General features: G+C 41.6%; 1 protein-coding gene across 2 annotated transcripts in view; it reads right to left on the reverse strand.

Moving 5' to 3' along the window:
* Window positions 1-25155, reverse strand: part of Heatr5a (HEAT repeat containing 5A) — a 109227-nt gene that overhangs the window by 38365 nt on the left and 45707 nt on the right. The window contains exons 14-22 of one of the 2 annotated variants that reach the window (XM_028869680.2): window positions 24626-24735; window positions 17048-17211; window positions 16790-16965; window positions 11875-11980; window positions 11219-11406; window positions 8887-9043; window positions 4420-4609; window positions 3253-3422; window positions 769-795 (exon numbers count right to left, since the gene is read on the reverse strand). In XM_028869680.2, coding sequence (XP_028725513.1) covers window positions 769-795; window positions 3253-3422; window positions 4420-4609; window positions 8887-9043; window positions 11219-11406; window positions 11875-11980; window positions 16790-16965; window positions 17048-17211; window positions 24626-24735 — 1288 coding nt within the window. The remainder of the gene's footprint in view (window positions 1-768; window positions 796-3252; window positions 3423-4419; window positions 4610-8886; window positions 9044-11218; window positions 11407-11874; window positions 11981-16789; window positions 16966-17047; window positions 17212-24625; window positions 24736-25155) is intronic. The other variant, XM_028869683.2, reaches the window with a different exon arrangement.

Here is a 25155-nt window from a genome sequence, read left to right on the forward strand (position 1 = left end):
CTGTTCTGTTAGACATCCACCTTTCACACTCCAAAGTGGAGAGAGAAGAATGCCATTCACAGAGTCCTCATGGTAATGCCACCAGTCAGGTTTAAGACTTCTAGTGTTAGAAACTACTCTATGGGGTCACACAGAAGTTCAAACATAAAGAGCAAGTCTACTCGTGCCCAAGATTACTGTTGTAGTTAATGTCAATGATTAAAAACAGCATTCTACATGAAAAATTTAAATAAAAATGACTAATCCATTAGTTATTTTGACTGGAAGTTTACAAGCATGTAACACAAGGAAGGTGCAGCATCCATCAGTTAAGCAATCCTTTAAAAAGAAAAGCATGCTTAGAAGTACTCTTCATGGGTTTGATAAGGAGGTTGGGGGCTGTCACACCAAGCAAACGGGAGGCCTCCCGTCTCCACGTCATGCTCCAGCATGTCAACTAGGAAGAGGAATGGAGGCGGGGTTAGAGCAGGCAGACAAGGCAGGCAGAACACAGACAGCAATCAGACCGTAAGCACGATGTCCTTCTGAAATGAGTGTATTAACGAAAACATTGCAAACTTTAGTGCAAGGAGCAAGTGCACCAGCTGGAGAAGGTTAGGAAGGATGTGTTGGCACTAGTATTACATAAACACCAAGAAACATGCTATGCATACTGGATTGTGCATTAACGGTTAGCTTAAACACAGAGAAACATCTGCAACCAAAAACAATACGAAAAACAGCACTGCAAACCTCAACAAAGCTAGGAGTCAGGGGTCAGGGACCTACCAACACAGAATTATCCAACAAGATCTCCTGCACAAAAACAAATGACAGACCGGTCATGACAAAATCCAAAGATAAATATCAGGACGACTACGACAACAATCAGCTAAGCATTCAAATATAAAGGCTGAGAGTTAGCCTTCAAATAGGCTTAGCTTCAATCTAAAAACACAGTTACAAACATTTTATTTTCTAAGTTGATAAAATAAGAGTTGAGCTAAGATCTTGAAAACAGCTGAATTACAAATTTCAGGATGTAAAGATGTGAACCAGGCAGGGACTGAATGTCCACCTGACTAATGAGCTTTCCTTGAAGCTCTTCTTATGCCTCAGATCCAAAGCAGGCCCAGTAGACATACCTGTGGGCGGAGCAAGCTGGGCTGTGCTTACACAGTTCACCTCAGCACACGTTAATTACAGACTTTTTGATTTTAAAACAGAGTGCTCAGAACTGCTAGTGCTGCTAAGTCCAAGTTCAGACAGAATTGAGACAGTGTGCAGTAAGCAGGGAGCCTTTGGTGTATGATTACTGCTCAATGATGACATACAATTTCTTTACTTAGGGAAATACTGTAAAATACAATAAACTCAATCTATAAATTTAGAAAAAATTGCTAATCAAATTATTAAAATATTCTAGTATAATATAATGAAAACCATTTTAAAATATGATTTCTATTTTAAATGTCACAGGCTCTGTTTTTCATATGTAGCCTTTTTTTGACATGAGAAAGGAAAAGGTAATAAATGAGATCTTATTTGTCATGGATTAGTGGGTGTTAATCTTACTCTGTTTCTTAGTAAAGCGAGATCACATACCAGGCAGGGAGACTTACTCTCCATTTAAATACAGGAGCACAGCTATTTTCTTAAAGTCAGATCAACTTGCAATAGAATGGAATAGTTTTTTTTAGTAACTGAGTTCTGCAAAAAAATTCTTCAGATGTAGAAATTAATATCATGGGAGAAATTACCTTTGAGTGGTGAAGATAAAAATCTTTTCCCTTGCTGTTGCCCCTAACACATAACAGACTCATACCATAGCTAGCTATATCATCTTTTTAAAGTTTTATATGGCAGTCAGCATCAATAATTAATATTATGTATTGCTTAAGACATGTCAATGCTATTTCAACGTGTGGTCCATGTGTCACTACGTCAGCATCCATGTACTCCTGGATTTAACAACTGAAGTAGCTGAGCCTGGAAGAGGTTATAGGAGATCACCCAACTAGGAAGTGACGAAAGCATGGCTACAATCAGGCCACAAAACTTTCAAGGGCAGTAATAAAATAAGGAAGAGGGCAATTGGGCAAGGAATTCAGGAGAGAGATTACAGTAACCCATGACTATATTCGGTAAATTGCCGATGCTGTGGTCCTCAGACTATCTTTTAAAGACTTACTTTAATGATACAAAAGATGGGATAATTTGACAGTTTTAGATGCATCTTTTAAGTTCTGAAATACTACATATTTTGCCTCAAGCTATAAAATGAAAGGACTTCCCATATGTTTGTCCAATAGGCTGTCACGGTGATACGTCACCTACAGCATTATTCATGCTGGAGAACATCACAATCAAGCTAAAAACAAAACAGTAACAGACAACACCCCTCCAACAACAAAAAGAACCCACAAATAACATCTTAGGCAGGTTTACAATTTTGTGTTGGACCATGTTTGTAGATCTTCTGGGACTCAACTTTAGTGGCAAGTCTCGACAGACACTGGAAAATCATCCAAGTGAAGACGGTTTATGAACCACCTGATGAGAACTTCTGGTCGGCTGGCTTTACTTGTCTACATTTGTTAGCTACATTATAAGACCCAGATATTGACGTGTTCCATTCAAATGCTGAGGAAAGGTACTTTCTCACTCTCTCTCTGTGGATTGTGTGTGTGGCCACCGCAGGAGCCGTGGAGGTCATAAGATGGCTCCCAACATCCTACTCTACTGCTCTCTGCCTTGTTCCCTGGGCTGGACGTGTCCGTGTCGCTGGTGGCCTGTGAGCCCCCAGGACCTAGCTGTCTCCGCCCTAGTCACAGCTGTGCTTGCATGTGGGCGCTGGGCGCTCAGCTCAGGCCCTCCTGCTCACATGGCAGGCACTCTTACCCACTGAGCCGTCTCCAGACTCCCTTATCCACCGGGACAGGACTTCTGATGGATGTAACGAGAGCAGGAGGGCAAGGAAGACAGACAGGACACACAGAACACCTCAGGTACACAGACTTCCACAGTACAAGCACTCAGTAAGTGTCTCGAGTCATGACTAGATACGCCAGGATGTACGTTCAACACTACCGGCAGGATAATGAACCCATGTATGAGAGGCTGAGAGGTTGATATATGAAAGTGGTCCTCCCCCTTTCTAAAACAGACTACAATCATACATAGAGCTTACTTTGTACATAGTCTAGGAAAGAATCAATTTGGAGTAAACTCAAGTCTCAGAAACTAGGAACACACTTATACTTTCATACTCACACAGAGGCAGCTGACCAGGCTAGACAGGTTGACATGTCGTGGAGCAAACATGTGAAGCTGCTGAAGGCAGGAGATGGCCTGAGCCTGGACCAGGCAGCCTGGGTTATCTTGCATCACTGCACAACCCAGCAGACAGGAAGTCCTTAAGGTGGACACAGAAGTATTGTTACCTGAAATTATTAAAAGCCAAAAGCTGAAGTCATTAAAAACCAGTGGCCTATAAAACCACTAGTCTCTCTTTAAACATATAGAAGGTGTTAATGTTCATTAAAATTATTTCATAGATTTGTCAAATAAAATTTCTACCACAGAAACAGAGACATGGACTGGGGTATGGGTCAGTGGCTAAACATATGCTTAGCATGTGGGAGGCCTTTTGTATGACACACACAGGCACACACACACACATACATACACACAGCAGGGGAAGAATAGTAAGGTGTCACACTGAGAGATTATCTTATTAAGCCTTTTTAAAAAAGGACTCTACTTATTTTGTGTGTAGTGTACCTATGTGGGTGGGTGAGTATACAGCCGTGTGTGTGTGTGTGTGTGTGTGTGTGTGTGTGTGTGTGTGTGTGTGTGTGTAGGGCACAGGACAAATTGGCAGGAGCTGGCTCTCTTCACCACACAGATCACAGGGCTCAAGCTGGGGATTTGGCAAAAAGTGCCTTTGTCTGCTGAGCCATCTCATCAGCCCAGTTAGTTTGTTCTAAATGAAGTGTTTATTGGAAGAATCCAAAACTATTTACAGGTTTCAGTAAATATCCATGAAAAGTAAAATTTGGTAAAAAGTAGAATTAGAAACTGCCAATCAACTTAGCTCTGCTGGTTTATAAATCAAAATATACCATGTGATTTGAAGAGGTTTGACTATTTGAAACTTTGGATTTATTTATTTATTGGAGAGCAGAGTTCTTTATGCTACTATACTTTATGTCTGCCACTTTAATTATTTAGGCAAGTATTTTTTGGACAAATCCCATCTCTCCAAATATGGCACTTTCATCTTTCCAAGGTAAGCGACTCCAGGCTGACTGAACTGAAACCTTCATTTAAGAAGACATATGAAACACCTGCTACATGCTAAGCACAGAGACTAAGACATGAACTTATTTCCATGTGTGTATCCTCATGTAAAACACCACGAAAGCAGCCTCTGCATACCCTGTAGCTCTGGGCCTAACGTGGTAATCAGGGCGTTCAAGCAGCGGCCAAGACTCTGGTGAACTTCGGCGTGAGTTGGAGGCACACTTAACAACAACATGGTAATGAGTGACAGGGTGGGCTCCACGTGGACGTGATAGAGTGCACCAGCAGAGTCAATGGTCAGAGAGAGAGAGTGAAGCGCCCAGGTCTGTGAAGACAAAAGGAAATAAACACAAACACGTCACAGCTGCATCACAAAACACAAAAGGCGTTAAACTGGACTTTGTTTAGCAAATTGAAAAGCAATGGAGATTAGGGAGTGGATATGTCTCTACTAATATGGAGAGTAAGTGAGCCCTATGAGTTTAAGAAAATCCTTTTAAAAAATATTTATTTTATATTATGTGTATAAGTGTATAACACGAATTGCTAAATGGTCTTATTAATTAAAAAAAAGGTGTGTGCCACCACTGCCTGACTCTGTTCCTAGTGTGGCCTTGGACTCACAGAGATCCAAATGGATCTCTGCCTCCCAAGTGATAGGATTAAGGGTGTGTGCCACTACTGTCTGGCCTGTATATCTGATCTAGTGGCTGACTCTGTCCTCTGATCCTCAGGTAAGTTTATTAGGGTAAACAATATACCACCACATTTAGGGTACACAATATATCACCACATGGGTGTTTTGTCTACATGTATGTATGTGGACCACATGCATGCCCAGTGACCACAGAGGACAAAAGAAGAACTAGAGTTACAGATGGTTGTGAGTGATATGAACTGAACCCAGGTCCTCTGCAAGAAAAACAATTGCTCTTAACCACTGAGCCATCTCTCTAGCCAAGAAAATCTTTATTTTTTAAATATCAAATATAAAACCAACTCAGATAATCATCAAAATCAGAATGATATATCTAAAGATAGCTGAGCAATAAGAATCAAAGACAATGATACTTTGGCTAGCAGCGTGAATAAATCTAGTTTGCTTACTGTTCATATAAATAATAAAAATGAATGAAGGAAGTTGGACATCATAGTATATTCTGTATAATTCCCATACATAAAATATAAAAGACAATAAACTTAGTCTGTACTGTCTCAGGGTAGTAGTTATCTCTGTGGGGTGGACAGTTCACTATAAGAGAGCACCAGCAGAGTGTCTAGGGTATGCCATGTTTAGTTTCTTGATCCAGGTACCTGTGATGGTTTTTCAGTCTACACACTTTCTTTGTAGACATGTACACTTAGAACAAGTGGAGTACCTTTACATGTAACAACGCACACTCTGGTTTAGGGGCACTGAAAGTGGTCTTGTCCTGCTAACTTCTGAAGTTGAATTATAAGGAAGTAGGTATATCACAGGATTTCCCTACTGCTACGAATGCTTGACGTTCCATTATACGAAGTGAGCAAAGAGTGCTGTCAGATGTGAACGAGACATTTCTCCCTCCATCATCACACCAAGTGGATGTGTATTTCTTACAAAACCTAAATGCTACAAAAATGAGCTCCTATCTGTTAGTTGGGAGATTAGAGCAAACCCATCAAGACTCAGATTTCTTTTGGCTTGATAAAGATGCACTCTAGCGATGAGCTGTACATCAAGCTGTACATAGATGATTCTACTATGACTGTACAGATGCACTCTAGATGAGCTGTCACATAGACGCATTCTACTGATGAGTTGTACATAGACGCATTCTACTGAATGAGCTGTACACAGATGCACTCTATCATACTGTACATAGAGCTTCGTACGACAAATGCATTCTACTGATGAGCTGTCCACAGATGCATTCTACTGATGAGCTGTACACAGATGCACTCTAGCGATGAGCTGTACATAGCCCAAAGATGACCCAAGGTTGATGACAACAGAAGTCACAGAAAAAGCATTTAATTTAATTTAATCAACAAGCCATATAAAATCAGTATAAAACTACGTACATTAGAACAGATATTTTGAAACTGAGAAAGGGATTCTAACAGATAAGACACACAATAGTGTTAATTCTTCTTGTAGCAATACTAAGGATCGGATTTAGGACCTCGTACATATCAGGCAGACACTCTGTGAATGGGCTACATCTCTAAACTTTCCTTTTTTCACTTTCCCCCTTTGACTCAAGGTCTCCCCAAGTTGCCCAGTTTGGCCTTGAACTCACTCTGTAGCACACACGGACCTCTACCTAAGCACCTGCTATCTGGCCTGGCTGTTCGTGCTTTGGTATTTTGGAAGAGTTCTGCTGCCAGGATGACATTAAATACTATACAGTCTAAGCTGGCCTGTAACTCATGATCAGGAACCAAGATCAGAGGTGCAATTGAAGATGGATGAAGATCTGGATGTGGTAGCACACACCTCTAATTCCAGCACTGGAGGAGGCAAGGAGGATCAGTTCAAGATCAGCTTTGGCTACACAGGGAGTTTAAGGGTAGCCTGGGCTACATAGATGGCTGAAAAATGGAAAGTTTACAAGTCAGTTCAGCTAAGCATTAAATGATGTGGAGAATTTTACACAAAACATGGTAATTTAAGCATGAACACTAGCCAGAGCACAGATGTTGAAATCTGATGAGATAGTTAAGTTGGATTTCCCACCCCTCGAGTCTCTGTAGGCAGTTAATATTTACTGGGGAGGAAAAGACGCCTTACCCAACAGGTAAGCTGCTCATTCTGCTCTAATGACCTTCATCCCATTCCTGCCAGCAACCCTAATTGCTCACTGGGTCATGAAGAGGAAGAGGAGCAAGAGGAGGAAGAGGAGGAAAGAAGAAGTGGAGGGAGGAGGAGGAGACGAGGGGTCTAGTCGGGCAGAGGAAGGAAAGCAGTGAGGGGATAGAGATGGTAAAGGAGATGAAGATGATCAACATACATTATATCCACGTGTGAAAACTGAAATATGTCATAACAAAGCAATCATGATCTGTGATTAATACACAGCAATAAAAACTAGTGTTTGGACTCTCAGATAAGAGGAGGAAGAACAAAAGGGAGAGCTTGAAGAGAAGATAAGAGAGGGATGGACGCAGAGCAGGCGGGTCACCTATAGAAGTTGGTTTTGGGGGGGACAGTAGCCGAGATGGGTCTTGGGTCAGCTGGAAAGCTGCTTAGGAGGGCCATGGTGGTGCAGGAGGATCATGAGTTTGATGTCACCCTGGGCTACACAGTGAGTGAGACCACCTCAAAATAAGACAAAGTGAAATGAAATGAATGCCAGGGTGGTGGCGCAAGCCTGTCATCTCAGTTATTCAGGTGGCTCAGGCAGTGTGAGGCCAGTCTGCACAACAAGTTCAAGGCCAGGCTAGGGAACTTAGTGATTCCCTAGCTAAAGGTAACAAGAGTCTGGGGATGTGGGTCATCGGTAGAGGACTTGGCTGCTGGCATACACAAGGCCCTGGGTTCAATCCCCAGTCCTGAAAAAAAAAAAAACCAAACCAACAAACCAAAAGAAGCCATGAGCAGCCTAATGAACTCTTCAGCAGAGAGGCTGCAAAATTAAACATTTTAGACAAATCTGGTTTCACATTCAGAAAGGACGGGAAAGAAAATAATTAAGAAATAGTAAGGTCCTTTAGGAGGCTACTGTAAAAAATTAGGGGCATATGTACAAGCAGGAAGAGTTAAGGAAAATAAGTAAAATAGAATACTTGGGAGGCCGAGGCAGCATAATAGATTCCAAGTTGTAGGCCAGTCAGAGCTATGTAGTAAGACTACTGTAAACAAATTAAAACAAACAAAAAACCCCAAGGATATATGAATGAAGTATGGTCTTAAAAACAATCACAGCTGGGTGTAGTCACGCACACCTTTAATCCTAGCACTTGGGAGGCAGAGGCAGGTGGATCTCTGAGTTCTAGGTCAACCTGGTCTACAGAGTGAGATCCAGGACAGCCAGGGCTAGACAGAGAAACCTTGTCTCAAAAAAACCCAACCAAAACAACAACAAAAACAACCATGGGGAGAAATCACCCTAGATTTGATGAAGATGCCAGAGGAATGGTGAAATTGATAGAAACGGGTAACACACACAAATGTATGGCATATTGGTCAAAGTGGGTTTTCAGTCTCTAATCTGTTTTTTGTTTTTGTTTTTGAAAACTCACTCACAATTAGCTTCTCAGCTATGAAGTACTTAGCTTCTGAAAGCCTCAGATCCCCTTTGAGGACTTTCTGCCCTATATCATTAGGAGGACCAACTGTGCCAGTGTATTTGGAAGAACACTGCACAGAGCCCAGTGCCTAACAAGCTCAGATGCTTTATTCTAATGAAAGAGTGGTCCATCTTTTCAGAAAAGATACCGAATGTGATTGACTTTAGGCACTCATGAGTATGAGTGGAAGAGAGATTTGAATTCTTAAAATCTATCAAACTTAACAACAGCTTCGGCACTTAACGTGGAGTATTAGTTGTTAGTGAAAACAGAATCTAAATTATGGACAGGTCACAGATTTCAAGGAAGGTGTCACGTGAGGAGACTCACCTGCACATCAGGAGAAGTGCTGTCCTGAGACAAAGTATAAAGGACGCCAATGCAGGAACTCAAGTGCTGAGGACCTATGCCCCCTAAGTACCTATGCAGGGATCCCAGAGCCAGGGAGTGGCCTGTTCTGCTAACCACATCTCTTGCTGACTTCAACCTGCAATTATAGAAATAAAAATAAAAACAAGCATAGAAAAGATACACCCAAACAAAACTCATCATGCAGGGGCCCAGTTTGTGAGGGCTAACTATCTAAGTCCAACCCTAGGACTCAACCTATAGAAGGAGAGGGTCCATTTCCATAAATTGTCTTCTGAGGTCCACCTGCACACACATGCACGCTGTGGCACATGTGCACCCACACAGAGACAGGAACACCCACATACATATATACACACCCTTGCATTTGCATTCACACACATACATGAGTAACCACAAACATACATGTGCACCACTCACAAATATACAAATATACACAATAAATGAAAAATAAAAAGTATTTCAATACATGTAACTTGTTACATAGGCAAAACTTTTCCTAAGAATAGTTAGAAAAGTAGAAAGGCATCTTTCTTGTGGTGGTCTGAAGGAAAATGGCCCCCAAAGGGAGTGGCACTATTAGGAGGTGTGACCTTGTTGGAGGAAGTGTGTCACTGTGGAGGCTTTGAAGCTTTATATCTCAAGCTACACCCAGTGAGAGAGACGACTTTCTGTTGCCTTTGAAAGATGTAGAGCCTTCAGCTCCCTCCCCAGCACCATGTCTGCCTGAACACCATCATGTCCCACCATGATGATGATGGACTAAACCTCTGAACTGTAAGCCACAAATTAAATGTTTTCCTTTATAAGAGTTGCCGTGGTCATGGGGTCTCTTCACAGCAACTGAAACCCTAAGACATTGCCTTTTCTTTTTTAAAAAAAATTAAGACAGGGTCTCAAGTGGGGCGGTGGTGGCCTGTGTCTTTAATCCCAGCACTCAGGTTAGCCTAAAAGCTAGTTCCAGGACAGCCAAGGCTACATGAAGAAACTCTGTCTCAAAAAGCTGACAGAGAGAGAGATAGAGAGAGAGAGAGAGACAGACAGACAGACAGACAGACAGACATTGTGTAGAACAGGGTGCCCTTGAACACACAGAGATCACCTGTTTCTGCCTTTTAAGTGCTGAGATTAAAGGTGTACAGCACCACACCCCACCATTTTCTCACCATAACATTTCAGAGATATACACATACTATTTAGCACATATACTATAATGACACATATATACACTACATATAACATACATACACTATATAGTGTATATATAGTATGTATATAGTGTGTATATATGTCATTATATATAATGGCATATATATACACTATACATGACACACACATATATATACACTATACATTATATATGACATATTCACAGATACACACAGTTTATAAGGTCGGCACTAATACTGTTTTATTATTAGGTTATACTCTGACTCCCTCACTTCAGTTTCAGGACTCTGATACTAAAACTCAAAGAGAAGTTAGTACTTATTGGGACTGTCCTATGCGCTCTTCAGGAACTGCAGCTCTCGTTCCCCCAAAAAGTCCCGGGACCAGCCATCACTGCCGCATTTGACAGGTGAGTTCAAGAGGACAGTGGAGTCCCCCAAAGTAATACGGCAGTGAGATTCGAGCCAGGGCCAAAGTGTTCACATTACCATCACAATTACTAACCCATGTTTACAATGAACTCGTAACCATGAACTGCTTTGGAGACAGGGTCATATATGCTCAAGCCACACCCAGGCTGGGGCTGGTCTGGAAGGGAACCAGTGGCAACTTTGCTTCTGTTCCTCGAGGTTTATGAGTATGTGCTACCACACCAGGTATAATCATGGACTTTATTTATAATTGTTTTGGAATTATATTCTAAATTATACCCCTTTCTCTTGAACAGTCTTAAATAAACAGGACCATATTACTGACCTATCTTCAGAATAGTTTAAGACAACTGGTTGGAGGGATTGAGTGAGCTTCCTAAGTTCCGGAGGTCTTGTGGTCTGCAGTCTACAGCTTTCCCTTCCTACAGACTGCTCTGCTCTGTATCACATGGACTTCACCTGACAGAACTCCCACTGGCCTAGAGTCTACTTAGTGACTATATATGGCCAACTGTAACACCCATCTAACAGTGGTCAGTCTTCCGACCAAGAGGGCTTCCTTCATCTAAAACGCTCACAGTCAACTTTCCTTTTTGAGTTAAAGTGTAGAACAACATTCTTACTAGTTCCATTAAACGGCAAACTATATCCCATTTTGTTAACAGCCCATGAACATTAAGAAATTCACTTACTTGTCAAAGCTAACTTGAGCTAATCCAGCAGTAAAAACTCCATCATCAACCACTTGGGCCAGTCTAGCCCATGCTTCTGAAGCGGCACATCTCAAAAGGGGGTTGGGACTTTCTAGGGCTCCCAACACTAATGTAAGGACAAGTCTTCTTACTTCTGGACCCAAACTTCGTTTAGAGCCAGCCACATACTGAAGTACATGAAAAACAATTAAAATGTACAATTACAGCAGGTGTTCTGATCTAGTTTGGAATATATATTCTTCTCAATCAAGTATGTTCATCACTTAAAAAAACACAGAACACAGCAATCATTATGATGTCCATAAAATGAACGACTACTGAACACTATCATGTTCTACTGAGGAACAGTAAGACATTATAAAGGCAGCAGCTGGATTTGGTCCACAGGTCCCAGCCCACTGATGCCTGTCCCAGGATATCAGGTTTAGTCTGCTACAGCACAGCACTAAGGAAGGCCAGCTGCTAACAAGCTTTATATTGAGAGAAAATAAAGGACACCTCTCAGTCCTACGACATTTTCATCAGAGATTAAGAAAAAGGAGTAATAAATTTCTCTAGAAGCATCAGCATAAAACCTACTTAACTACAAACTTAATTTCAAAATAGCAAGTAAATATTAATTTTAGCAAAATTACCTTCAATAAATTAGAAACGGCAGCAACAACATGCATCTGAACCGTTTGCTGACGAGCTCCTTTGGTGTGCTTCACGCTGTTCAAAAGCTGTTCCAGTATCAGAAACCTGGAATCAGAAGCCACAAGAGTTAGATGAAGCTAAGACTGGACGGTCGGTCAGTCAGCTGTGGAGCAGTCCAAGGCCTCTGCTGATTCTCCTGTTACACTACCAAAGGGAGAAACGGAGACATTGTAAGGAAAAAAGATACACCATAACCAATAGAACAATATGTTTAAGGGCCATTCCAGCAGCAGGGAAGAAAGCATTGTTTTATGAAAAGAAAAAAAAAAAGACAACTGTCCCAGAGGTTTTTCCTCGGGAAAATTCTGTAGTAGAATATTATTTGAAGGGGTGTTACTTTTGTTTATGTTGCATTTGTTTAACTCTGTGAAGCTGTGTTACTGTGCCTGTGTAAAACACCTGTTGGTCTAATAAAGAACTGGCCAATAGCGAGGCAGGAGAAAGGATAGGCGGGGCTGGCGGGCAGAGAGGATAAATAGAAGGAGAACTCTGGGAAGTGGGATTTGAGATCTAGGATGAAGAAGTCAGAAAAGGAGGAGGACTCCAGCGGCCAGCTACCCAGCTACACAGCAAGCCACTGAGCAGAGTAAGATATAGAAGTAAGAGAACGGGAAAAGCCCAGAGGCAAAAGGTAAACAGGATAATTTAAGTTAAGAAAAGCTGGCTAGGATCTAAGCCAAGCTAAGGTCGGGCATTCATAAGTGATAATAAGCCTCCATGTGTGGATTTATTTGGGAGCTGGGTGGCAGGCCCCACTTCCAAAAAAGAGCAAAAATCCCCAACAACAAAATTCAGCTACTTCAGTACCCGTAATTTATATCATTTTTTTTTGCCCAGTTCTTATAACTTCCAGTCTATTTTTCCTGAAACATGGGGAAAACACTCTTTAAAAATGGTAGTCCTTAACATTTTCAAACTCACATTTTATGTTCTTTAAGTTATTGGAGGCAGCTGCAATTGTGAGAACACACCCCAGGAGCTGGTGCTCCACGTTTGTGTGGAAGGGGCTTGTGGTCCCTAGCTTAGAGCCTACGCAAAGTGGGAACTACTGGAGGTTTCTGGGCCACTGGATGTCTCCACTAAGAGGACTGTGGACCTGGGTCTCCATGTCCTTTGCTTCCTGGCTGTGAGGTAGGTGGTTCTGCCCTGGCAGGCAGTCCCAACGTGACACGCATCCACCGACTCAACCACTCACTGAAACTGAAACCTCTGAATTGTGAGCAAAAATAAATGTTTCTTCTTATAAACTGATTGTCACAGGTATTTATTAGACCTACAGAAAGCTGACAAACAAAATACTATTATTTGAGAATATCCTAATTCACATATTCAATGTCGACAATTACACAAAAATTTGTAATATAGGACCTCTTTAATATTACAGAATTTGGCTTCTTACAAAGTAGCTTCCATAAACCAGGCAGAGAGGCACAAAGCCTGCAACCCTAATAGTCAGGAGGATGAGACAGGAGGATCCTGAGTTTGAGGCCAGCCTGGGCTGGGTAGTGAGTTCAAGGCATTCTATTTCTTGCCGTTTAAAAACAGAGGTTTTAATTCCTTATGTTGAAATTCAAGACTTTTACCTGTGAGACAAACCACATCACCATCCTGTCAATTTCCCCTAAGACACCGCTCCCCCTTTAAACTAAGAAGCGCAAAGAACACTACCGAGTATTTTGTGGGCTGGGCATTGAGGGGCAGCACCAGTGCCTTGAAATACCCTGGGTTAGGTGTGTGGCAGGCAGTGAGATGCACCAAACAGCCGCCGCACAGTGCACGGCGGGGGGGGGGGGGGGGGGGGGGGGCGGCGGCAGGGCAGATGGGCCCCCTGATGTGACCCAGCACAATGTCCCCAGCGCTGAGTCAGATCTCTACATTTAAAATTTTCTTTATTTATTGGTGTGTGTGTGTGTGTGTGTGTGTGTGTGTGTGTATGTGTGTGTCTCGGGGTGTCAGGGACAACTTTATGGGGCTAATTCTCTTCCTTGAGAGTTTCTTCTTCCCGTGTATTTGTTTACGAGGGAGTCCATGGGTGTCACAGCGTGTGCAGTCAGAGACACCCTTCAGCTCTCTTCTTCCACCCTGACCTGAATTCCAGGGATGGCACTCAAGCTGTCGGCATGGCAGCAAGGGCCACCTTGCAGGCCAGATCTCTACCAAGTGCTGAGGCCACAGGCTGAAAGTTTTGTCCAGTAGTAATTTTGTCCAGAGGAAAGGAGATGTGGGCGTTGCTCCTTTGGGCTTTTAAGCCCAACAGTGCAAGAAGTCGGAAGGAAAAAGAAGGTATAATAAAAATGGCGGGTCACCAAGGGTTGAGAGAATCTCACGACTCCAAAGTTCACTTACAACCCAGCAGCTAGAAAAGTTATCACTGAGGTTTCAGAATCTTTGTTTTCATTTTTAATCCCCCACTCCAGGATTATGGAAATAGTTTTCAGAAAATTCGGTTTACATTGTACTTCAGTGTTACGACTTGCCTTTTTTTCTTTCGAAGCATGCTGTCACACATTTCCCCATTTTATTAAAAATTACAGAGAAACACTTTGGGACCGTGAGGCCACTCGTAACTTTTCTTATTAAAAATGTGGCAGCTCTATTACAGTGGTGCACACCTGTAATCCTAGCACACAGGAAGCTGAGGCAGGAGGACTGCTGAGTTTGAGGTCAGCGGACTACACAGTAAGACTCTCTCGAAACGAACAATACAAACCACCCCACGATCCCTTTAAACATAAACCTCTGTGCTTTAATACTAGCACGCAAACTTTCACTTGTAGATTTCCGTGGTCAGAATGTGGAGAATCACCTAGTCCGAAGTGAGATGAACAGCAGGGAAAAGGACTGCTGTAAGTAAGGCTTGTCGCCTTCCGTTGATGGCTGGAACCTACATTGGAGAAGGAGAGAAGCTGATTCCCACCCACATGCCTCACCCACAACTAACTAAGTGAAATAGTAACAATAGATTCTTTTTTTTTGTTGTTGTTGTTTTTTTTTGTTTTGTTTTGTTTTTCAAGACAGGGTTTCTCTGTGTAGCTTTGCGCCTTTCCTGGAACTCACTTGGTAGCAGGCTGCCTCGACTCACAAAGATCACCTCTCTGCTCCAAGTCTGGATTAAAGGCGTGTGCACACGCCGTAACAATAGATTCTTAAAAAAAAAAAAAAAAAAAGAGCTTGGGGAGTAAGATGGTTCAGTGGGTAAAGGTGCTGGCCACTAAGTCTGAGAAACCAAGTTCAATCCCTCAGCCCCACCCAGAGGAAGGAAAGAGGTGACTCTTGCAAACTGTCCTTAGACTGGCAATGCATAAATAGATGTGATTTATACATGTCTGCATAGTTTTGCCTGTGAGTATCTGGGTGCGTGTGCGCGTATGAATGCGAGGGAAGCGAGAAGCAGACTTCCGACTCAGGGCTGGGGTTTTGGTGTTTGTGAGCTGTTCATGCGGCTGCTGGGATCCAAACTCTCATCCTCTAATAGGGGATAAGCACTTTATCTCTGAGCCATCTTTCCAGTCCCAATACAATCTCAATTATAAATACATAAATACAGTAAAACATTATTTTAAACTCAGAATAATCTCCTAAAAGGTTTCGTTTGAACTGTTCAAATATAACACCAATCACAGTACCAATAAAAAGCTTTGAAACATCTGAACAAAGGATACTGTTCTTTTTTCATTTTGTTTGTTGGTATTTTTGTGGGGAGAGGGTCTCCCCGTCTAGCTCATGCTCCACTGCTCCTGCAGACTGTTCTGCCTCGGTCTTCCAGTGTTGGGGTTACAGGCCTGCACCCCATGCTGGCTAAGCATGGATACTCCAATTAAAAATAGAACACACGAAGAAAAGGTATATGCAGTGAGGGTAAAAGACCTGAATTCCACGTCCAGCACTCCTGTAAAACAGCGGAGGCTCTGGAATCCCAGTGCTGGGGAGGCTGAGACAGGAGGCCTCTGCTCAACTTGGCTAGTTCCAGGCCAGTGAGAGACTTAATTAAGGTAGACTGTGATCCGAAAAATGACATGGTGCTTATCCTCTGGCCGCTACACGCATGAACATGCACCTGTACACATATGAACCCAGTCAGACCTGTCATGAAGAAGAACCCAAAGGAGACTAGAAACTCTGTTCACATAGCTAGCTTCTCTGCTCTGGCTCTCAAGTGACACCCGTAAGAGGCCTCTGAGTTACAATGACTTACTGTTTCTGGGATCCTGCAATGCCATTTCCTTTAAAAAACAAAAACAAAAAACCCCCCTTAAACGACTACCTACCATTTTTATTCACTTAAAACCAAAACAGAAAAAAAAATCAAACAAAAAAAAAAATCAAAACAGAATAACGTGTTTTTGTTTTTTGTTTGTTATTTTTTTTTTTTTTTTTTTTTTTTTTTTTGTTTTTGTTATGCCTGAACATGGCTATGGTCTAGAGAGAAAGGCAGGGAAAGAGGGAGTAAGAAAGAACATGAGCGGATAAATGAGGACAATCCATAAATCCCAATCAGTTAAACTCCCAATCAGCACGGCCGTGCAGTTTCTCTGAGAACAGTATTTCCTGAGTAGTGGGCTTTGATCCCTAACAAAGGTTTATGTCCAGGTCATCAGGTAAGAACGTGGCATCTTAAATAAGAAATCATTAATTAGCCTTTGGTATTTTCAAAACCTTCGTGTCCTGGGTGCCGGGATTATGGCAGATGCATTTAGTAATTTCTTATCACTATTAGCAACCTGAAAAGCGACTTTAGCTCACCTGTCCCAGTGACACTCTTAGGTTAGCGAGGTCATCTGACGGCACCCTCTCACCCACCAGCAATGCGTTCATTGGACGGAGTTCTGCTTCAGGATAGCTGTGAAGACTCACCTCTCGGTTTCTTGCACATGAGCGCAGACAACCCCAAAGAGCTGGGATGCAGAGCTAATAAGTGACAGTGCTGGGGGCAGCGGCTTAGGCACTGAGTCTCCTCCTACGTCCTTCTCATAGACAGAGTGGGGGTCATACTCTAGACTTCCACAAGCAACGCCATTACCAAGCAGGAGCTAGATGTGGGGAGAAAGGAAACGAGGGTTGGAAATCATTCAAGACAAACTCTCCTCAGAAATTATTCTAAAGCCACTATACCTGTTCTTCAATAAAGCGATGGTCAGTCTCTTGCAGCAAAGGACTTAGTATCAGAAGGTCATCTGGGTGACAAAGGGCTGGAAGTAAACACGTAGATGCTGCTGCTTGGGTATCAGGGGCAGTCAGTTCAGCAGCCAGCTCTTTGAGGATAGCACTGAGGTTCCCTGTTGAGTCAGAGAAAAAAAGAACAATTAGCAATTTAGCACTGGCTTTTGTACTTAAGAGTAGGGGATGAAGGAAAGCTCAGGCTGACCAACTTTGAAGTCTGATTCTATGTAACTGCATGCCACATGAACAGCTCAGCTACGCCCAAGGCTAAGAACAGACAGAAACGACAATGTGAATATACACTTTTAGCAGTAAGTACATGTCACCACTGTTTAAAATAAAAGTACATGAAATACGAAAGTAGATGAGTCCAATTCTTTCATGCCTTAAGCATCTAATAACTGTGTATTTTTTGCTTAGATATATACATATATAAAGAAAATAAAAATAAATAACAGAACATCTAGCAAGGCATGGTGGGACATGCTTTTAATCCCAGCACTTGGAGACAGAGGCAGAAGGCTCTCTGTGAGTTCAAGGCAAGCCTGGTTTACATAGTGAGCTCTAGGAGAGCCAGGCCTATATAGAGACCTTGTCTCCAAACAAAATAGAACTACTAAACAAGGCTGGGTATGTAGCTCAGTAGTACAACACTTGCCCTACGTGTTTAAGTCCCTAGGTTCACTCATTAGCACAAGGGAAGGAAAATTTAGCCCGCAAGATGGCATACTCCCATAGTTCCATCTACTCAGGAGGCTGACACAGGAGGATTGTTTGAGCCCAGGACCTGGACGGAGTCTTCCCGGACATCATATCACAGTTTCATCTCAAAAGAAAAAGGAAGGTAGATAGGCAGGAAGAGACTTGTTTAACGAAAAGCAGAGACTGCAACTATTACACATTAATTATGGAAAACATCAGCATCATCAAAGGAGGCACTAGTGCTACAACCCACGTCCCTGCACTGAGCACGTGCTCAGCATGTCCCTGCAGCAGCCGGAGCAATCTTATTTCAGCCATCTCCTGCATCCTTTCTGTCATGTTGAACTGATCCCAAACAGTGTAACACTCCATCCACAAACATGTGATCACTAAAGTTAGAATGTTTTATCTTAACTATAATCTCACCATCATAATCTAATGGTTTAAAAATCACTAAACATCAAATATCTACTCTGTACCAAACTTGCAATTGTCTGACCAATGTGATTTTTGTTTGTTTCTATGATGGAACACAGATCTATATACGATCTACCTGTTGCAGCCAGCTGATTGCAAGTATCTGAATCCCTTATCTTCCCTGTGTTTCACTTCACTATAAGACATTTGAAGAAACAAAATTATCTGTTCTATAGAACTTTCAATAGTCTGGCTTTTGTTGATGATAGCTCTCTGGTACAATTCAACAATTTGTTAATGTGTTATCCTTTGTTTTGGGTGGTTGACCTACAGGTAGCATTTCTTTTCTGGGTAGAGGTTGATGGGCAGTTCTCTGTTGTAGACCAGCATTTATGGGACAGTTGGAAATCTGGACGCTGAATAGATATGACATTGAGCCATCTTTAAAACATGAAATTATGATGGTAAGATTACATTTAAAACATTAAAAACATTACTGTAATACTAAGCATAACAAAATGTATTAAAGACAATAGGTGTTATAAAACGTCCTAACAAATGCTCTGAGGTCAGATAAGCTGACCTCAGGAAGAGGATATGGCTGCCAGAGATCTTAATGCGGCCCGACTGAATGCACTTGTACCCAGTGTGCTCAAAACTCACTTCTGGAAGGTGCACTGCAGGTGCCGTGGGGAAGCCCCACCTGGTCTGCGGTGCTGGGACCTGAACCCAGGATGGCCTGCACAAGTCAGCTAAGAAACCTGCCACTTTAACTGGAGCCCCAACCTCTTTTTACTTTACTTTGAGACTCAGGCTAGCATGACTATAATCTATAGCCCAGACCCTCCTGACTCAGTTTCACAGGTTTGTGCAACCAGGCAGGGCTGACAGAATCATAACTACAGCTATCATATGGAAGCAGTTCCCTAAAAGATGAAAACAGAAGCTCTATTAAGCTTATAGACAGAATCAGAAAGGGTAGAGAGGGACCAACGAGGGCTTAGCAAAACAAATCCGAGTTGGTTCAAGGAATGCTGGTGAGTTTAACTACCAGCACATGACACTCAGAAAAATGATTCTGTTGCCAGCACAACACGAAAGCTTGTTATGGAACATTCCTTTACACAGTGAAGACGTGTCACTCTGACTGGCTCAATAAAAAGCTGAATGGCTAATAGCTAGGCAGGATTTCCAGGCACAGAGGATGCTAGGAAGAAGAGCAGAGATTCCAGGATAGAGATCCAGCAGCATGGGTACTACAAAGTAAAGAACATATATTAAAAGATATGGATTAATTTAAGTTATAAGAGGAAGTTAGAAACAAGCCTTAGCTATTGGCCAAGATTTCATAAGTAATAATAAGCCTCCATGTCATTACTGGGGAGCCAATGGTCCTGACAAAAAGTCCACATACAAAGTTATTTTTGTTGCTATACTTAAGTATGAAAATATTTCTCAGTTACAGTGATTCCTTGCATAATTGTTTCTGGGAAAAGTACTCAACCACATCAAACCTAAGATAGCAAATAAAAATTAAGAACTCAAAATTCTATTTTACAACCTTCAGAAAACTAAGTCAGCCAGTCTGTTTCTGTTCTCCTCCTCCTAGTTAGAGCCCTACTCTGTAGCCCAGGCAGCCCTTGTCCAGAGGACCCAGGTTTAAGTCCCAGTGCTCACATGGCAGCCCACAACTGTCTGTTAACTCCAGATCCAGGGCATCTGGCGCCCTCTTCTGGTCTCCTTGGGCACCAGGTACACACATCTGTGCACAGACACACATGCAAGCAGGGCAAAACACCCCCACCCATGAAGAACATAAAGACCTTTCTATGTAAAAGGCAAGTTCTTACTTACAGGTCTTACAAGATCAACATCTGGTGATACGGTGCAACAACTGATAGAACTAGAACTTCACAATGATTTTCTTTTCTTTCTTTCCTTTTGTTTTTGTTTTTCGAGCCGAGGTTTCTCTGTGTAGACCAGGCTGTCCTCGAACTCACAGAGATCTGCCTGCCTCTGCCTCCCGAGTGCCAGGATTAAAGACCTGCCTCACCAGGACTGGCTCTACAGCTATTTTCTTAATATTATTCTCCAAACATTGTCATTGAAGACTACTTTCCTCTGTGTTAAAGAATCAGAAGTTATTACAGGTTATTATTGTACTATGAGTTATGTCATTTAAAAAGCCAATGGATTTGTGTGTATGGTATATGTGTTTGTATGGATGCATGTAGGTATGCATGCTCTTGCATGCATGCATGCTGCAAGGGAGTGTTGGAGAGGTCAACACTGTTATCTACCTCAATTGCTCTTCACTCTTTTTTGAGACAGTCTCACTATGTAGCCCTGGCTGCCCGGGAACTTACTATGGAGAGCAGGCAGACCTTGAAAGGCGTGTGCCACCACCACACCCGGCCTCCCACTTACTTCTGCAGACAGGGCCTCACTGACCCTGGGGCTTGCTGACTCAGCTCTACTGGCTGAGAAATGAGCTCTAGAAATCTACCTGTCTCTGCCTGCCAGCACTAAAATGCAAGCTGTTTTGTCTGGCTTTTTCACAGGTGATAGGGATCCACATTCAGATCCTCACACATGGTATGTACCAACCAAGCCAAATCCAACAGACATGCACTTGTATAACTTTTATTATAATAATAAGAATGGAATCCAGGGCCTCACATGTACTTGTTAGTCATGCTACTTGATGATAAAGTTTAATTACTTTCCTCTGCATGGATTATACAAATATATTAAATTGAACACAAATTTTTCTCAAATGCAAAAATCCTTAAGGAAAAAAAAAACCCTTACTTCTATTGTTATGGTTCCAAAGATGAAAAAACATGGCAAATTATTATTATAACAACCTCAAATTCACTGTTAAAGTACAAAGAACATATTAACAGGCAGGATAATAAATAATTTTTCTCCTCAAACATTACCCAGTAGAACTGGGTTCATCTGAGGGAATTCAAGTCTGAACTCTCTGGAAAGGGTCTGGTGATCATCTGCCCTCACAATGCTGGTACCATAGCACTGAGCTTGTGCCCAGTTATCTCCACAGCACAGCTCTGCTCCTCAACTAGTCCATAAGAATAAGATAAACAGAATGAGAACAGATGTAACTTCTCACTACCCAACTGTGAACCAGGGATTGTTGGCCACTTAGCACATGTTATTTCTGACCTCATGACCTCCTAATATACACATGATTCTTTGTTACTGTTTTACAACTGAGAACACTGAATCTCCAATCCTAGGCCCACTGTTCAAGGTCTCCCACTCAGCTCATTTTGAATTCTAATTCTTCCTTCCTTTTTTGAGTTAAATTATTAGTCAAGGTTATATGAGGTTATTTTCATGCAAGTCTGTAATATACTTTGAGCATATTCTATTTTTATTAAAACATGAAAACAATACATCATATAATTTTCTATAAATACTTTTTTAAAATTCACATTAGAAAAGTAGGTCTACTTTAAGAATACTGAGGATAAATTAAGAATTTGTTTTTAAGAAATTCATAAAATAGGTCCCTGGATTTCTTTTTCTTCCTTTCCTTCCTTCCTTCCTTCCTTCCTTCCTTCCTTCCTTCCTTCCTCCCCTTCCTTCCTCCTCCTCTTTCTTTTTTCTTCTTCTTCTTCTTCTTCTTCTTCTTCTTCTTTTTTTTCTTCTTTTTTCTTCTCTCTCTCTCTCTCTCTCTCTCTCTCTCTCTCTCTCTCTCTCTTCTCTTTCATTCATTCATTCAAGACAGGGTCTTACTATGCAGCCCTGGCTGTCTTGGAACTCACTCTGTAGACCAGCTGGCCTTGAACTCACAGAGATCCCTCTGCCTCTGCCTCCTGAGTGCCACTATGCTCAGCTTCTTTTAAAAACAAAATAAAACAAAAATATTTTGGTTAACTCCTCAAGAATTTCATATTTGTCTTTTGAACATTTCCATCTGTCTCCCTCATCTTCTCCCAATCTACACTCCATTACACCCACTCAACTTTGTGTCCTTATTTAAAAAAATATCCATTGAGTCTCATCAGTACCGCCTGCAGAGTTAGACCTCCCAGGGGTCACAGCCTTAAAAAGGACTAACTCTTCCTCTCCTGGCAGCTGTCAGTTACCAATAGATCCTCAGCTCGGGATGACACTTCATGTCCATTTCCTGTTACATCACAATTTTGTCTGGCTTGAGTTTGTGCCGATCTTGTGCACGCTGTCACAACCCATGTGCACTCACATGTGAGGCTGCCCTACTGTGTCTAGAACACACTGCTTCCTTGTGGTCATCTACAGCCTTCGGGGTTCTGTGCCCTCCTTTCCAGGTAGGGAATCCAGATTAATCTATTTGTTATGTGTGTTTGTCTGTGCACATGCACGTGCCACAGCAATGGTGTGCAGGGCAGAGGACAACCTGCAGGAGCCAGTTCTCTCCTTCCACCACGTGGGCCTGGGATCAAACTCAGGGCTCCAGGTTGGAAGCAGGGTCTTTACCCACTGTGGTATCTCACTGGTCCTGACGTTGTTTCTTAAGGAACATCCTAGAATTGGCTTCAAATATAGAAATGTATATTATTCCCAATTGCATTCCTAAACTCCCATTCTAAGAAACACAAATTTAAAAAAAATTTCAAGGTTTTTTCCCTTCTCCGTAAAGTTCTGCAAAGGGAGACTTATGTCATCACTTGTCAGAAAATAGCCTGTAGATTGTAAGTTTATATTCTTGCGTTTCTAAACGTTTAAGAAGTCAACCTTGACATTTTATTCTAGTGTAGGAATTTTAAAGCACAAATTCTGACAGTTGATTTTGCTGCAGCCTAGGCTTCTACCTGCAGCCCTGAAATGGTCCCCAGTGTGTTCTGAGGTCCCCTGACAAGGCACCTTTGGAGAGGGCAGGGTGACAAGGACCTAGGGCTAAGCAGGGACGGCCTTTTAGGTTTCTAGTGGAGGCAGGACAGCACAAAACAAACCTTTAAGATAAGGGCTCACCACGCATTACAGGCTGGCCTTGAACTCACAATTTTCCTAATCCTCCCAGTTCAAGGATTACAATGTTGCCACTAAGGGATTCATAGATCAGCCTTGACCGCTCTATTTACTAGATATGAGTTTGAGTTCACTTATAAACTCTCTAAGCCTTTACCACGAAAGGCAAGTGTAACCAGATCATCACATTATCCCAGGATAAATTACTCTGCAGTTCTTTCTAAGGACATTTATACCACATAATGATGGTAAACACTTCTGTACATACATACATGAACTTAAAAGAGTCAGTGGGAACAATGTCATTCACATAATAACAAAAGCCAAGACAGGGAGTTGTATATGAATATTCTGAATTAATGTGGCATATGTTGTATTACTTTAATGTGTAAAAGGAAATGAGCAAAAAATGTAGCTCCATAACGAATACAGGAAGTCACATGCAACTTAACATGGCTTAAGTACTAAGAATGAGACAGACATCCCAGAGAGTATAAATGTCAGGTTTCAACTCCTAGAATAAACCTTCAATTATTCAGTGAGAGCAGCAACGGATTATCTTAAAACCATGTTTTACACCAGGCACACTGGTACAAACCTGTGATCCCAGCACACAGGAAGCAGAAGTGGGAGGTTCAGGAGTTCAAGGTCATGCTCAGCTACAAACATAGCAAGTTTGAGGCCAGATTGGGCTATATGAAATTGTCAAAAAAAAAAAAAAAAAAAAAAAAGGTAACCTTATCAACGACAGAATCCCACTCATAAAAAGTCGCTTTTTGATCATAATAAGAACAAAACTTACATTATAAACTTTGTAAAAATCAATTTTACCTTGGTGGCTTAGTAATAAACATTCATTTTGGTACTGGCAGAGTCAGGAATATTATATAGAATAACAAAAAGGAACATGTACTATAAATAGCATTCTACAGGGAAACCAAGAGTCAAACTTATAATAGATTCATACTATAAAATCTATAAACAAACAAAAAGCCCTGGAGTCTCTGTGACTGGGTCTGTCCACTGTAGGGCCACAGGTACTTCCCCCGAGAGAGATGTAAGCAAGACATGAAAAGATACAAGAACTGGACTCCTTTTCTTCTTCCTTTTGAGGTAGGGTTGTGCAGTGTAATTCACGCTAGCCTGGAACTCATTATGTAGCCCAGGCTGGTCTCAAAGTAACAATCCTCCTGCCTCAGTCTCCAAAGTACTAGAATTACAGGTGTGTAATTGTCACACTTGGCAAGAAGTCAGGTTTATAGGAATGGATTATATTTCATATAAAGCAGTGAGCATGAGGATTGAGACAGTACTCTAACATATAAGAACAAACACTAATCATCAATATTCATTCACTCAGGCAATCATTTAACAGCTGTTAATTTCTAGATATCAAACTAGTCACAACAAAACATTTTGGTCTAAGGCACATACCTTTATAGGTCTCAGGAGGTAATAAAATTAGTAGTTCATAAAGTCTCTGTCTATAAACTACTGATGGTGTTTTCAAAGAACTTCCATATGTTTTTAGTATTGAAGAAAGCCTTAAAACAAAAGAAAAGGTGTATCTTAAGTGTGTATGTTATATGGAAATGTACAAACATGGAACAGGTCAGCATATAAACACAAGCTAACGACATTAGTGCTAATTTAGGTTTTTAAAGTAAGGTGGCATCTTATGTCCACGTGGGATTCTAGGGATGTAGCTCAGCGGTAGAGACCTGCCTAACAGATGAGGTCTGGGTTTCATTCCTGGTACTGCAATCAGACCAACAAAACAATCCAAGAAGACAATGACAATAAGTTTTCCGACATACTTCATAAAGTGAACCTATAAAGTCAGTTTCATTTCAAAGGCCATAAAGTATTTATTATAACTGAAACCCTAAATTCTAGTATGAAATTTCAAAAGTTACAACTTGGTGTTTGCCAGAAACAAAAATCTATTAGGTAGAAAATTAACT

Source organism: Peromyscus leucopus, chromosome 14 (genome assembly GCF_004664715.2).
Source record: "Peromyscus leucopus breed LL Stock chromosome 14, UCI_PerLeu_2.1, whole genome shotgun sequence".
Taxonomy (NCBI): Eukaryota; Metazoa; Chordata; class Mammalia; order Rodentia; family Cricetidae; genus Peromyscus; species Peromyscus leucopus.